This window comes from Scyliorhinus torazame, chromosome 14 (genome assembly GCF_047496885.1).
Source record: "Scyliorhinus torazame isolate Kashiwa2021f chromosome 14, sScyTor2.1, whole genome shotgun sequence".
NCBI lineage: Eukaryota > Metazoa > Chordata > Chondrichthyes > Carcharhiniformes > Scyliorhinidae > Scyliorhinus > Scyliorhinus torazame.
Window position 1 is genome coordinate 187,313,092 of NC_092720.1, and position 16,655 is coordinate 187,329,746.

Genomic DNA, 16,655 nt, shown 5'->3' on the forward strand with positions numbered 1-16,655 from the left:
TCTCCTGCTAATGGAAACAACTTCCCTACGTCCACACTATCTAAGCCATTCATTATCTTGTAAGTTTCTATTAGATCTCCCCTCAACCTCCTAAACTCCAATGAATATAATCCCAGGATCCTCAGACGTTCATCGTATGTTACGAAGTCAATAAGGTTGCCTTTCTTGATGTAACTATGAATATGATATGCTTTCAGAGTCGCCAGGTATCAGTTGATACCGCCACAAGGTTCAACCGGGTATCGATCAAAGAGCCAAACAACCAGTTAGTTAGTTCAAAGTCAATGATACTTTATTTACACGCAAGTTTAACTTACGCATGCAAGATAAACACTACAAGCTAAATTACACCTATTGCTATAACAACCTGTACTTAACTTCGGGCACCCGGCTTAGGTCAGAGGAACAGTGGCCTTTGTTCGAATCTGGATCTATTGGGTCCGGAAAAATAACAGAGGTTCATCTAGGATCGTCTGTCTGGTAGCGAGCGTTGAACTTGAACTTGCTTCTAGTCGTGGTGCTGCAGATGGAGGGCCGCGTTCCCAGAGCGCCAGGTTCAAAAGAGGCCGAACACATGGCAGGGTTCTTCTTTATCCTTGGGAGATGTTGCGCGCTCTTGGGCGGTACTTAGGCTTGGATCCAATTAATTGGGCAGTTCTCGATCACTGCCTTCAATCTGCCCAATAAATGTGCCTTGATAGCTGGGCGTGTCCGAAGCAGTCATTGACCTCGCTTGCTGTGCTTCCTTACTAAGGGGAGTGGCGCCGAAATGTCTGGAACTGTATCGGATACCAGAATACCAGTCTTTGTCTTGCGCAGATGGGCCATCAATATGTAAATTGGCTTGGGGTTTCGATGCTGTCTGGGTTGTGTGTCCACAAATATACATTCAGGCTCCGTGCCTGCCTGAACCTTCCATTGTCCCCATTATGCTTTGCAAACGTCCATGTTTCTTGGTGTAAGTGGCCATCCCAGATGGCTACAACAGGAAGTAAATGGGATCAATATTAAAATTACGGCATGTGGGCCGAGGTCGCACATTGGGTGGCTCCTGCTCGAGGCTCTGGGTTTTGGAGTTTAATGCCCGGTTTCAGGGTCAGTTTTTGAACAAGCTGGTGCAGGAAGGCAGAAGGAAGAGGGGAGATGTCAAAGACCCAGAAGAAAGCCACTGAAAGAAGGGAGTGAGCCAAGGTTTGCCGTCGGGTGAACGGGTGAACGCGGCAGGAGGAAAGATGGCGGAGGCTGGATTGCTGGGTGGGGCCACTCCCCTCACCGTGGAAACTCTGACTGAGGTGATTGGGGGAGAGGCTGTTCAGTAAGCACATGGGAGGTGCTGCGAAAGGAGATGATGGCTGCGATGAAGGAGTGGGTGGACGAGGTGATTGCCCCGGTGAAGGCGGCAATGTCGAAGACATCGGCCGAGGTACGGGAACAACAAGAAAACTTAAAGGGGGTGGAGGAACCTCTGTCGCAGCACAGTGACCAGTTCACCTCGATGGGTGAGGAGCTGCGAAGGGTGGAGAAAGCTATCAAAAGGGCTCAGAACCAAGATGGAGGATCTTGAGAACAGGTCGAGGCGGCATAACATAGGAATAGTGCGCCTGCTTAAGGGGATGGAGGGTCCGAGGCCAACTGAGTACTTTGCAAAGATGTTGTCAGAGCTGTTGGGGAAGGGGGAAGAACCCTCCCAGTATGAGCAGGACAGGGCACATCGGTTGCTCATGCCCAAGCCAAAAGCAAACGAGTCACCAAGGGCAGTTATAATCTGCTATCATGGGTAAATGTGATCTCCTCTTGTGCAAGATGAGCCTGATACAGTTTAAGGTGGTGCACAGGGTGCATATGACTCGGGCGAGAATGAGTGGGTTCTTTCAGGGGTAGCAGATGAGTGTGAGAAGTGTGGGTGGGTGGCAGCAAATCACGCGCACATGTTTTGGGGTTGTGAAAAACTGGGAAGGTTCTGGGCAGAAGTGTTCGCAGTCTTAGCCAGGATAGTGGAGGAGAAGGTGGAGTCGGACCCATTGGTGACGATATTTGGGGTTTCAGAGAAGCAGGAGCTCCTGGAGAGGAGGAAGGCTGATGCCGTGGCCTTCGCCTCTCTGATTACATGGCGACAGATTTTGCTGGCATGGCGGTCGGCATCGCCACTGGGTGTAGCGGCTTGGGTGGGTGACGGGTACGACTTCCTGCGGTTAGAGAAGATAAAGAATGAGTTAAGGGGCTCAGCGGGAGAGCTTGCGAAAAGGTGGGGGATGTTTGTGACCGTGTTTGACGAGCTATTCGTCGCAGGGGGGTAGGGGGTAGGGGTGATGGGGAGCAGGGGGGGTGAAAAAGGGGGAAAGTCTGTACAGACTGTATAGGTGATTGTTGGGAAGTATGTTTCCCCGGGTGTTTACTGGCTGTAACCTGCTGTGATACAAGTTTGTAATAAAATACGTTTAAAAACAAAATAATCTGCTACTATAAGTTTCATGTCAAGGAGAAAGTCCTGAGTTGGCTGAAGCAAAGGCGCGAGGTGAAGTGGGAAGGCGTTGGTATTTGGAAATACCAAGCCTTGATGGTCGAGCTGGCGAAGTGGCGTGCGGCCTACGGACAGGTGAAGGCAGCACTCCACAGTAAAGGCGTGAGGTTTGGCAGATTTTTCATTTCCCTAATCCCCCTCTCCTCCCATCTCCGAAATCTTGTATCCATCCTCCCCGACTCGAACCCATGATTCCCCCCAATCGCGTCCCCTGACCCAGCCCCCAGCTTAAAGTGCTGCCGAAATTGTCTCCTACTCTTCAAAGTGGCCGCCACCACTGGACTCACCAAATACCTGCTCGGAGCCATTGGGAGCGGCGCCGTTGCCAGCGCCCTCAACCCCCTACATGAACCCTCCTCCATTTTAACCCATTGGGACCCACCTCTACACCTTCTCCGCATTCGCCGCCCAGCAATACTACAGTAAGTTTGGGAGGCCTAGAATCTCGCCCCTGCCTGTCGCCCGCTCTGTAAGACCAGCCTCCTATCCCTAGCCACCTTTCCCTTTCCCCCTCCCCCAAATAAAGGAAGTGACCAATTTGTCCAACTCTTTGAAGTGAGATTTCGGTAGAAAACCTGCAGGCACTGAAATAGGAACAAAAATCGCGGCAACTCATTCATTTTAACTGCCTGCACCCGGCCCGCCAAACTAGTAACATTATACCTTCGGGGCCTACCCCAATCCCGCATCACCTGCACTCCCAAGTACCTAAAGTAGGTTTGTCGCTATACGAAATGGCAGCCCCCCTACCCCTGCACCCCCACCCCGAGAACGACCCAAATCTTTGGAGCAGCCCCTTTCTATACCCCACAGACGTGCTCGGCTCAGAGATGCACAGTAGCAGATCATCAGCATATAAGGATATCCTGTGCTACACCCCACCCCTCACTATCCCCTGAGTACTTTTGCGCGTTGGCCAAAGGCTCTATAGCCAATGCAAACAACAATGGGGATGTAGGACACCCATGCCCAGTACCCCGGTGCAAAGGAAAGTATTCCAAATTAATATCTTAGTGCGAACACTCACCATCGGCTCCCAATACAGCAGCCATACCCACGCTGTGAACCTCGTCCCGATCCCACATCCTTCTAAGACCACCATCAAACAACCCAATCTACCCAATCAAACACCTTCTGCATCCAGTGCCACCACCACCTCCGTCTCCTTTCCCTCTGCCGTCAACATGATCACATTTTTAAAATATAAATTTAGAGTACCCAATTCTTTTTTTTTCAATTAAGGGGCAATTTAGCGTGGCCAATCCACCTAACCGTGCACATCTTCGGGTTGTGGGGGTGAAACCCACGCAGACACGGGGAGAATGTGCAAACTCCACACGGACAGTGACCCAGGGCCGGGATTCGAACCCAGGTCCTCAGCGCCCTAGGCAGCAATGCTAACCACTGAGCCACATGCCGCCCTCCCGGCAACATGATCACATTGAACAACCTTCTCACATTTGAAAACAACTGCCTTCCCTTCACAAACCCGGCTCATCCTCCCTATCACCTTCGGGAGACGCCCCTCCAACCTTGCTGCCAGCACCTTTGCCAATATCTTGGCACCTACATTCAATAGGGATATGGGCCTATACGACCCACACTCCACCGGGTCCTTATCCTTCTTTAACAGCAGGGAAATCGAAGCCTGCCCCAACATCTTTGGCAAGACCCCATTGTTTTGTTCTCTATTTTCTTTACCTGGATGGCTCCGATGCGTAGTGTTAAATAAAGAACACAAAGCTTTGCTAGCAAACAAAACTATAAATTTATTACACTACTAACTGAGATTTGTTCACATTCCTAAAGTAGAAGGTTATTGTATAAAACTATGCTATCTCTAACTGACAGAACTCGCAAGTATACAACTGCTCTCTATGCCGGACACTCTTCCAGCTTTCTCCTAACTCTCAACTAATCATCTAAACACCTTCTAATCCCAGAATCCTCTCGTCACATGATATATATGACTGCTCTGTGGTTCCCTCTAGTGGTAAGAAGCATTATCATTAACTTGTGAACTCTTAACATCCCAGTCTATATCCGTATCATTACACCCCCTACCTATCACCTCCTCAAACATTCCCACCATTAACAGAGCCAACTTGTCCTTAAACGTGTTATAATATTCCACTGGGAATCCATCCAATCACACCACCTTCCCTGACTGCGTCCTCCCAATTTCCACCTTTACCTCCTGTTCCCCCACTGGCCCCTCCAGCCCTGCCCTTCCCTCCTCCCCCAGCATCAGATACTCCAACCTGTCCAGGAACTCACTCATCTCTCGCTCCTCTCCCGGTGGCTCAGACTATACCGTCTCAAAGAACTCCGCAAAAACATTATTGATCTGCTCCGGGGCCACCACTTGTTTCCCCGTCTTATCCCGCACTGGACAATCTCCCTCGCCACCGCCTCCCTCCGGATCTGGCCGGCCAACATATGCCCTGCCTTCTCCCCATGTTCATAGACTGCCCCCGTCACACTTAAAGGCGATTACCTCCCCACTTACTGCTGCCTTAAGAGCCTCCCAAACCACTGACTGTGAAACGTCCCCAGTGCACAGCCAAACCCCAGTCCCAACTCTCATTTTCACCCGTCTTTCCGCTTTCACGAACGCCTCTGTTGCCCCCACCATCTCAAAGTAGAAGTCCTCGAGTTATAGGTTGCCCTCAGCTTCACCGGGTAGACCACGCCGAACCTTACACCTTTACTGTAGAGTGCCGCTTTCACCCCACCAAAGGCTGCCCGCCTTCCCGCCAGCTCCACAGTTGAGTCCTGGTACATACGAATACCAGCTCCTCCCACTGCATCTCGCGCCTTTGTTTCGCCCAACTCATGACCTTCTCCTTGACATGGAATTTGTGAAAACAAATTATGACCACTCTTGGTGGCTCGTTTGTCTTCGGCTTGGGTCTGAGCGACTGATAAGACCTATCCAGTTCATACAGGGAGGGTTCTTCCCCATCCCCCAATAACTCCACCAACATCTTTGTGAAGTACTCCTCCCCCTCGGGCAAGCCACAATTCTTGAATTCTGCCAACTTGACTTGTTCTCCAGGTCCGATACCTTGGCTCTAAGATGTTTGTTGATCTCCACCACCTCCTGCAGCTCCTCAGCAATCAAGGAGAACGGGTCACTATGTTGCGACAGAAATTCCTCCAAGCAGTTCATCTTCTCTTCTTGCTCCCGAACCTCGGCCAATGTCTTCAACAGTGCCGCCTTCACCGGGGCGATCGCCTCCTCCGCCCAACGTGCGACTTACAACCACAAGCTGCCACCGGAAGTCCCCCCCCCCAATCTTATTAATCATGAGCCTATCTATCTCTATCTTAAAAACGCTCGGTGATTTGGACTCCACATGCCTCTGCAGCAAAGAAATCCACAGATTTGTCTTAAAGAGCTTAACATCCCAGGCAAAATGAGAGAAGAAATGGCATCCAATGCAGGAAGCACAATAATCCAGGTATAATTTCATAGTAAGTTTAAAGAAAAAATAATATTTAACCAAAGGTTTACCATAAAATAAAGTATTTTCAACAACTTTATGATGGGGCGGCACGGTGGCACAGTGGTTAGCACCGCTGCGTCACAGCGCCAGGGACCCGGGTTCAATTCCGACCTTGGGTGACTGTCTGTGTGGAGTTTGCACGTTCTCCCCGTGTCTGCGTGGGTTTCCTCCGGGTGCCCTGGCTTCCTCCCACAGTCCAAAGATTTGCAGGTCAGGTGGGTTGGCCATGATAAAATTGCCCCTGATTGTGCAGGGATGTGCAGGTTAGGTAGTGTTACGGGGATAGGGTGGCGAAGTGGGTCTAGGTTACGGAAGGTCGATGTAGAAATGATGGGCCGAATGTCCCCATTCTGCACTGTAGAGATACTTTGTTTTTATTTTAAAAAAATATTTTTATTCTCCTCCTTTTTGACATTTTGTCCCAAATTTACACCCAACAATAAACAATAATCAGGAATGAATACAATGTCAATCCCCTTATCAATAACAACGATCCCATCCTCCCACCAAACCCCCAAACATTAGCCTGCATGTTAACATAAACAAATGACAAAAAGGAATCAGGAATCACCCATAGTCACCATTAGCACATACAGTCCTCCCCCCACAACCCTCCCTGCAACCCCCGCCCCTAATGTTCGATGTAATCCAATTCTCGAAAGTGCATAATGAATAACGCCCAAGAGCTGTAGAACCCTTCCACCTTCCCCTCAGTTCAAATTTGACCTTCTCGAGCTTCAAGAATTCCAGCAGGTCCCCCCGCTGCCACGCCAGGGTGGAAATCAATCTCTCCACCCTAACAGGATCCGGCTTCGAGCAATCAATGAGGCGAAGGCTACAAGATCTCCCTCCGCACCCGTTTCCAACCCCGGCTGGTCCGACACCCCAAATATGGCCTCCCGAGGGCCTGGTTCCGGTGTCACGTGCACTGTAGAGATTCTAAGGGCACGATCCATCGGCCACGCTGCTCCGGAAAAGCAGCTCGCCGCGTGCGTTGTATCTCGAGAGTCGTAAGCCAGGTAGATCCTGGCTTTCAATGGCCACACTGACTCGCAAAAGCAGTTCGCTGCGCACAGCATGGCTGTTGTGAGCCAGGAGACCGCGCTCCCGGGATCTCCCTGGCTCGCAACGCCTCACGAGATTCAACGTGATCTTGTGAGACGTTGCGATGTGAACCTCGCCCATAACGCGATCATTTTTTAGCAAATCTGGATATTGGAGCAAGGCAGTAAGTCTCACTCTAATGTGCAGATTCCCGAGGTAACTGAGGCTTTTGGATTCAATCTCTTCCCCTCAGAGACCTTGGGCGATCATCGTTCAGCACAGGTCCCCACAAATGGGACTAGGTGCATCTGCACTTGTGAGGGTCCCTTTGGCAGGTTGGTGCCCTGACACTAATTAAAAGAAGTCTTGGTGCCACCTGGGTACCCTTGCAATGCCAGGCTGTCTGGGTGCAAGCCTGTCACTTCCAAGGTGCCCAGGTGGCACTGCTAGCTGGCAGGGGTGCTGCCCAGGTGCCAGGTTGGCACTGCCAAAGTGCCATGCTGGCATTTTTTGCGGATGCGCAATCGGTCCAGGATTGCTTGGCGTGGGTGTTGGGGGTTGGAGGACCCTCAGATATTGTGTTCAGGCTGGGGGGAGGTCAGGGGTTGCTTCAGTCATGTTGAATACCCATGTGCTTCTTGGCACTGCGCTTTGGGGGAATCGCACCCTAAGTCTGTTCACGGTGTAATTCATAAGATCAAAACTCGCGCATCATCAATGTTAATCTGCATTTTCACTTTGCATTTGCAGAATATTCAGCAATTAGCACATTGAGGTACAAAAGAGGGTAAAATTTCAGTCCCGCCTGCTGTGGGAATCGTCGCAGTTGGGACACAAAATTTGAATGGGGCAATTTTTAGGAATTTCGGATCTCGGGTGGGAGTGACCTGAAAATCCCGCCCTAGTTTTTGCTCTTTAACTAATGTTAGGGTTGTCTGAGATGATTTAATGGGAAATGGTGGCATAATGGTAATGTGACTGGACTGGTAGTGCAGAGGCCCAGGCTAATCAGTTCAAAGCCCACGATAGCCGACAGGTGGTGGAATCATTAAACCTGCAATTGAAATCCAGCCTCAGTTATGGCAACTGTGAAGCTATCTTCGTGTTAAAAGCCCCTCGGGTTTACTGAAGTCCTTTTGGGGAACGGACTCTGCAATTCTTACCTGGGCTGACCTACATGTGACTCACAGACCCACAGCAACGTGGCTGATGCTTAACTGCCTCCCTAAAATGAAATGGTTGAGCAAGTCAGTCAGTTCAAGGGCAATTGGGAATTGGCAACAAACGCTGGCTTTGCCAGCGACACCTATATCACATGAAAGAATTAAAAAAAGATCCTTAACACAGGTTAAAAATCCGCATAGAACCATAGAGTTCCGACAGTGCAGAAGGAGGCCATTCAGCCCATCATGTCTGCACCAGCCCTCTGAAAGAGGCCCGAGGCCTCCCTTGCACTCTTCCCGTAACCCCATAACCCCTCATCGTTGGGCACTAAGGTGCAATTTAGCATGGCCAATCCGCCTAACCTTCACATCTTTGGACTGTTTCCTGGATATTCTAAAAAACGATTTTGCCGCCACTGCTGGAAATGCGAGTCACTCTACCTGTTGGTATTTCATGATTAATGCCTCGCTGAAAGACTGGATGCTGTTCTCACTCAAGGGTTCTTTGGCCGCTTTGAAGAAATCATTAAAGATGCCATATATCCTGTCTCGATTTTCCATGATTTTCCTGTGACTCGGAATCAGGAATCCCAGAAATGGGTAAGCATTGTACAGCTGCATTGGAGGAAAGAAAGACAGCAAGTTCAAGTCTTCAGTTAATTAGTGGGTTTTGCTCATGTTCAATGCACGGAGCAGGTGACTTTCAGTGAGGTTAGTTGGGGGCTATGGGATCCGCCGGCCGTCAGGCCCCTCACAACCAAATTTCCTTTCCATCGAAGGCATTTGTAACCTTTGGCAAAATGTAGAACGACTGGCCTAACTGATAGCACCTGTTTTACACTGACACCAGCAATCTGACAGGAGGTAAAATGGGACCCACCACATTTCTATAGAAAAAGCAAAATACAGGGCAGCACGGTGGCCTAGTGATTAGCACAGCTGCCTCACACCGCTGAGGTCCCAGGTTCGATCCCGGCTCTGGGTCACTGTCCGTGTGGAGTTTGCACATTCTCCCCGTGTCTGCGTGGGTTTCGCCCCCACAACCCAAAAATGGGCAGAGTAGGTGGATTGGCCACGCTAAATTGCCCCTTAATTGGAAAAAATAATTGGGTAATCTAAATTTATAAAAAAGTAAAAAAAAAGAAAAAGCAAAATGCTGCAGATGCTGGAAATCGGAAATAAAAACAGAAGATGCTGGTAAAACTCAGCAGGCCTGGCAGCATCTTTGGAGCGAGAAGGAGTTAAAGTTTTGAGTCCGTATGGCTTCTTCAGAACTACAGAGAGGGAGAAACCTGATGGATTTTATACTGTACAAGAGGGGGTAGAGCAGGTGGATCAGATTAGAAGGTCAGTGATAGGTGGACACTCAGGAGAAATTGCAACAAACATGTGTTGGACTCAGGTCAGAGGAAGTGTTAATGGCAGTGTGAAGGCTTGGTGGTGGATCCCATTTTTTCAATCATTAAAAGGTAAGAGAGAGGCAAATATAGACATTGGACTGGAAAACGGTGCTAGAGAAGTAATAATAGGAAACAAATAAATGGCAGCAGAATTGAATAGTTACTTCAGATTACTGACAGATGTTCCAGTGGGGGGAGTGGGGGTGCGAGGGAAGGTTGTGTTGGGACAACATTTTCTTTTGGATTGAAAAAAAGGAATCAAAATGGAGGAGAGAGGTCACCATATTGCTACCAGGCAGGGTGTGTTAAAATGGAGCAAAATTATTGCAACGGGTATGTGGCGTGTTTCAGAATCCTAGTACGTTCCATCCATTAACTTAGTCAAGAACGGCAATAGCATTTGAATTGATTTCTATTCGAGTTTTCCTGTGAGGAAGGGGTCACAGCTACAATGTTATTATGTAGCAAATCACAGTCGTATTCTTTCTCTCCCTGGCTTAGACTGAAACCCGGGGACAAATATCAGAGGGAAGTCTGGTGAAAGTGACCTTGGTCTCAGAGACGGGCCGCAATTCTCTGGACGTTGAGATTCATTTTTCCCACTGGCAGCTCACCCCTGCCCATGGGTTTCCCGGCGACGGGAGGGGGGATGGGCTTCATTGGGAAATCCCATTGACAAGTAACGGGAACAGAGAATCCCGCCACCAGCGAATGTCGTGCCGTTGAGAAACATGCAGCAGGACGATCGAAGAATCCCGCCCCCGGTGTTTATACTCGGATTGGGTGGCACGGTAGCACAGTGGTTAGTACTATTGCTTCATAGTTCAAGGATCCCAGGTTCGATTCCCGGCTTGGGTCACTGTCTGTATGGAGTCTGCATGTTCTCCCCGTGTCTGCGTGGGTTTCCTCCGGGTGCTCCGGTTTCCTCCCACAATCCCGAAAGACATGCTGTTAGGTAATTTGGACATTCTGAATTCTCCCTCTCTGACCCGAACAGGCGCCGGAATGTGGCGACTAGGGGCTTTTCACAGTAACTTCATTGGCAGTGTTATTGTAAGCCTACTTGTGACAATAAAGATCATTATATTATAATCCACATAAGTCTCCCTCAGTTTTAACATGTGGAACGGGATTCTCCGACCTCGCTCGCGGCTGGTCCCGCTGAGTCTCTCTTGTGGCGGGGTGGCAACGGACGAGATCGGAGAATCCATGGCAGGTATCGGCAAGACAGGAAAATCTTGCCACTTGCCAATGGCGGGACACCTCTGTTGCCGGAAAATAACCATGGGGTGGGGTGTGGGTGGTGGGTGTAGAAAATCCTTCCCTCGGCCTATTACAGTCAGACGAGGAAATCGTCATGCACACAAACCTGCAACTTTATCACAGTAACATTCAAAGATAATTACATGTATTGGAGCCGTTCCACCTAGTCTGGCCATCTCATCCAGCATGGTTGTAAGACTGATAAATAACTCATCCTCATAATCAAAGCGGTGTCCAAATATGATGGAACAGATGATATTGCTGACTGCAGAATTCACAATCTGTGCTGTTTCAAATGGCTGACCTGTAATACATTCAACATAAAATTAAGGCTTTCAAGAGCAATAATACTTCAGGCACATTTGACTTTTAAAAAATCACAAGTCAGGCAAATAGGAATATTACTAATATAGGCTTTAACCAAACATGGGAACAAAATAGAGAATAACTGAAATAATTCAGGGAGCAGTGATTTGCTGATATTATCTTTCGGGTTTAAAAGCCTGAATATGGAACAAGAAGATACAGGTGGATCAGGGACAGAGCAGTAATGGTAGCCAGAGTAGTCCATTTGCCCTCTCCCCCACCAAACATCACCCCCTGCCTTCCACCACAAGCCCTCAAAACTTGTGTATTGACCTTTTATGTGCCGCCTTACCAAATAGCTTTTGGAAATCTAAATACATTATATCTACAGGTTCCCCTTTATCCACCCTGCTTGTTACATCCTCCAAGAGCTCGGGTGTACTATTATCAACTTTTGGAAAAAACAAATAATATTGATAAAAGAACTGTCTCCAGAAACTGCAGTTGACGGGGCTTCAACTCCACTGAATTTTCAGGAACACCATGAAATAATTCTGTTTCGGCCACCATACCAGGAAAGGGCTCATAAGGAGTGATTTATATATTTCACTTTTGACATTTTTGTAAGGGCCACGAAGAATCCAGCACGAGTTTTAAGGATACAAAGTAATAACATTTATTTACTATAACATATATACATAACAGTAGCAGTAACTTCCCTTGCTACATACTCCTTCCTGCTGGTTCCTGAACTGGCCAGCTTTATTTATACTAGGAGTTTACTGGTGGTTTCTCCGCCCCCCTCATTGGGGAAGCTCATACTCCCACAGGATTGTGGGATTGTCATTAGTCCCCAGCCAATGGTAAATAGGCAGGTTATAACATCCCTCCCCCCCAAAGTCCAAGGAATCCACCAAAGACCCTGGCGAAGGAGGGCGTCGGTCTCGTTTGGCCGCAGGCCGGACAACATTTGCACGCGGAGGTGGATCAGGCGGCGTATAACGAGACGGAGACCGGCGCTTCCGTGATGAACGGCGCGGTTGTACATCCACGGCCCATGGACCCGAGGATTCCCCCTCTGATGCATCCTGTGTCTCCATCTCGGAGTCAGAGTCTGCTGCCTCCATCATGTCAGCGTCTCTATCTCCATTCGGTCCCGTAACGACCTGCGCAGGCTTCGAGTGAGGCACCAGTGGAAGATTGTGAGGACTACCTTCCCTTGTCTCTGGTCTCTGCGGCTGTTGAAATGAGCTCCGGGGGCGGGGAATCTGTTGAGGGGATGGTCTTCTGGACCGAACGTGGTCTACATGTTTTCGCTGGAGACGACCCTGGGCTTGCACTTGGTAAGATATAGGGTCCGTTTGGCGAAAGATTACACCAGGAACCCATTGGGCACCACCAGCAAAATTCCGAACGAACACTGAGTCACCGGGCGCAAACTGCCGAATCGGCCGATGCCGAGGAAATCCCTGTCCCTGCCGTTCTTGTGTGCGGCGTACTTTTGCGCCAATGTCCGGGAAAACCATACTAAGGCGGGTGCGAAGTCTCCGGCCCATTAGGAGTTCTGCGGGAGCTACTCCAGTCACTGCATGGGGTGTGGCCCTGTACGTAAACAAAAAGCGAGCCAGTCTCGTGTCCATTGATCCAGAAGACTGCTTCTTTAGGCCTCTTTTGAATGTCTGCACTGCGCACTCTGCCAACCCATTTGAAGCCGGGTGGTAAAGGGTAGTGCGGATATGGCGGATGCCGTTCATCTTTGTAAACCTAGCAAACTCCTCACTCGTGAATGGAGTGCCGTTATCCGTGACCAGCACCTCGGGGAGGCCATGCGTACTAAACGATAAACGCATCTTTTCAATTGTTGCGCAGGACGTTGTCCCCTGCATCTTATGCACCTCTAGCCAGTTGGACTGGGCGTCAATTCGTAGAAGGAACATGGATCCTGTGGTGTTGGGTGTTCTGACACACAGATGAGCCAACACAGTTGCATATGGTACAACGCTTCTTTATTTAAACTCACTATTTACAACTTGGTCTTTGCACTCTGCACGTGGGGGGCTCCCTGCTTGTGGTGTTTCAACAGCTCTTTCTTGTTTCCTTCTCCCCAGACCTACTGACCTCCAGGTGTCGTGCTCGTGCTTTTTATGTGGTTGGTGTTCTTGTCTGTGATTGGTTGTGGTGTTGTGTACTCTGATTTGCCTGTTAGTGTGTCCATCATGATGTGTGTGTTTGAATATCATGACATCCCCCCTTTTTACAAAGATATGTGCCTACATGGTAATAAATATGATCGTGACGTGAGTGCATCTAAGAGTGTGTGTGTGTCGTGTGCAGCATGTGTCTATGACGGAACTATGTACATGGGGCGATGTCGAGTGCGTCACATGAATCCAGTTGTACCATAACATAACAGAAATGCGAACGAGAGAAGAAGAAAAAAAATTTGAACAGTTGTCCAGTCAGACGACATCTGGAACGATAAACAACAACAGGTTATCATGTAAAATTGTCCAACTTATTAAACATATGAACTGTATTATAAGTCCATTCTAATGGGTTTGCGACGAATTCGGGTTGACCGCCTTAAGGGTGGATCAAGAACCACCGGCTGCTGTGCAGGCATGGCCATGGGTGGCGATGGAAAGGGCGTGATGTGCGGCAGCTCCACAAAGTCATCCTCGGAAGCCTGTTGAGGATCTGGCGTGTTGTGTGGCTGTGAGCGTGGAAGTCGGCGAAGGGCGCGCCGATTGCGGCGACGCACGGAACCATCCGGCATGCGAACCAGGAACGAGCGGGGAGCCACTTGTCGGAGGACTTCGGCCGGTGCTGACCAGCCACCATACGGTTGATGGACGCGTACTTTGTCTCCGGAGGACAGGGGGGGCAGGTCCGTCGCTCGTGTGTCGTACCGACCTTTCTGGCGATCACGCTGCAGTTGCATGTTCCGAAGAACCGCCTCATGGTCTGGTATCGGTGCCAGGACGGAAGGTACCGTCGTCCTGAGGGAGCGACCCATTAGTAGCTGCGCTGGCGAGAGGCCCGTGGATAACGGGGCCGATCGATAGGCCAGCAAGGCAAGGTTAAAGTCCGATCCGGCATCAGCCGCCTTGCACAGGAGCCGCTTTGCGATGTGGACACCCTTTTCAGCCTTCCCGTTCGATTGTGGATGCAGAGGGCTGGATGTCACATGAGTGAAACCATATGCTGCGGCAAAGGACGACCATTCACGGCTGGCAAAACAAGGTCCATTGTCTGACATGACAGTCCTTGGAATGCCATGGCGAGCAAACGTTTCCTTGCAGGCCCCAATGACTGCGGACGACGTCAGATCATGGAGAGGCATGACTTCCGGGTAGTTTGAGAAGTAGTTTATAATAACAATGTAATCTCTGCCGAGTGCGTGAAATAGGTCAACACCCACCTTCGCCCAGGGGGACGTCACCATCTCGTGTGGTAGAAGTGTTTCCGGAGGTTGCGCTGGCTGAAACCTCTGACAGGTTGTGCAGTTGAGCACCATGTTGGCTATGTCTTCATTAATACCCGGCCAATATACCGCCTCCCGGGCCCTTCGTCTGCATTTTTCGACGCCCAAGTGGCCTTCGTGTAGTTGACGAAGAATCATCTGGCGCACACTGTGTGGAATGACGATCCTATGCGATTTCATAAGGACCCCGTCTATATTGGTGAGATCATCTCGCACATTATAAAACTGGGGGCACTGCCCTTTTAGCCACCCTTCCGTCATGTGGCGCATCACTCGCTGCAGCAGAGGGTCAGTCGCCGTCTCTGCGCGTATGTGGGCCAGACAAGGATCATCAGCTGGCATATTTGCTGCTGTCAGAGTCACGTGTGCCTCAATTTGACGCACGAACCCCTCCGCATCTGGTGGTGTGCTCACTGCTCGGGAAAGAGTGTCCGCCACTATGAGTTCCTTCCCCGGAGTGTAGATCAGTTCAAAATCGTACCTCCTGAGTTTAAGTAAGATGCGCTGGAGGCGAGGAGTCATGTCGTTCAGGTCTTTGTTAATGATGTTGACCAGGGGGCGGTGGTCAGTTTCGACCGTGAATCGTGGCAGGCCATACACATAGTCGTGGAACTTGTCCAGTCCAGTTAACAAGCCCAGGCATTCTTTTTCGATTTGCGCGTAGCGCTGTTCGGTAGGGGTCATGGCTCGTGAGGCATACGCAACCGGGGCCCATGATGACGTGCTGTCTTTTTGCAGGAGTACCGCTCCAATACCAGATTGGCTGGCGTCTGTTGAGATCTTTGTAGGGCGAGTCGTGTCAAAGAAGGCCAGCACTGGTGCCGTGACCAGTTTGTGCTTGAGCTCCTCCCATTCCCGCTGATGCGACTGGTGCCAGTTGAATTCCGTCGATTTTTTTACGAGATGGCGCATGTTTGTTGTATGAGAAGCCAGGTTGGGAATGAACTTCCCAAGGAAGTTGACCATGCCCAGGAATCTTAAGACAGCCTTCTTGTCAGCCGGTCGTGGCATGGCTGTGATGGCGCTAACCTTGTCTGCATCGGGACGGACCCCGGACCTTGAGATGTGGTCCCCGAGGAATTTCAGCTCCGTCTGGCCGAAAGCACACTTCGCACGGTTGAGACGCAGGCCATTTTGCCGTATGCGGGTGAAGACACGTCGAAGACGATGCATGTGTTCCTGCGGAGTGGTGGACCAAATGATGATATCGTCCACATATACACGTACCCCTTCGATGCCTTCCATCATCTGCTCCATAATGCGGTGGAATACTTCAGATGCCGAAATGATGCCGAATGGCATCCGGTTGTAGCAGAATCTGCCAAAAGGGGTGTTGAATGTGCATAGTCTTCGGCTGGCCGGGTCCAGTTTGATCTGCCAGAATCCTTTGGACGCATCCAATTTAGTGAATATGTTGGCTCGCGCCATCTCGCTGGTGAGGTCTTCTCGTTTCGGGATGGGATAGTGTTCCCGCATGATGTTGTTGTTCAGATCTTTTGGATCTATACATATACGGAGCTCGCCAGAGGGCTTCTTTACACAGACCATGGAGCTGACCCATGGCGTGGGCTCCGTGACCTTGGATAGGACCCCTTGGTCCTGAAGAATCTGCAGTTGTGCCTTGAGGCGGTCTTTGAGAGGCGCAGGAACCCTGCGAGGTGCGTGAACGACAGGGATGGCGTCCGGTCTGAGTCGAATCTTGTACGTGTGTGGCAATGTCCCCATGCCTTCAAAAACCTCCTGGTTGTGAGCGAGGAGGGAATGGAGATTCGCGTGGAACTCAGCATCCGGGAAGTCGGATATCTCATCTGGAGAGAGAGACATGATGCGCTGTACCAGGTGAAGGACCTTACACGCTTGTGCGCCCAGTAACGAGTCCTTTGATGAGCCCACAACTTCGAAGGGGAGTGTGGCCGTGTACCTCTTGTGAGTCACCTGTAGCTGGCAAGATCCTACGGACGGGAT

The 16,655-nt window shown here is 50.1% G+C and overlaps 1 protein-coding gene across 1 annotated transcript in view; it reads right to left on the bottom strand.

Annotated features, from left to right (window-relative positions):
* Positions 1 to 16,655, bottom strand: part of LOC140390282 (cytochrome P450 2K1-like) — a 61,291-nt gene that overhangs the window by 26,147 nt on the left and 18,489 nt on the right. Inside the window, exons 4-5 of the mRNA XM_072475305.1 lie at positions 11,044 to 11,204; positions 8,679 to 8,852 (exon numbers count right to left, since the gene is read on the bottom strand). Coding sequence (XP_072331406.1) covers positions 8,679 to 8,852; positions 11,044 to 11,204 — 335 coding nt within the window. The remainder of the gene's footprint in view (positions 1 to 8,678; positions 8,853 to 11,043; positions 11,205 to 16,655) is intronic.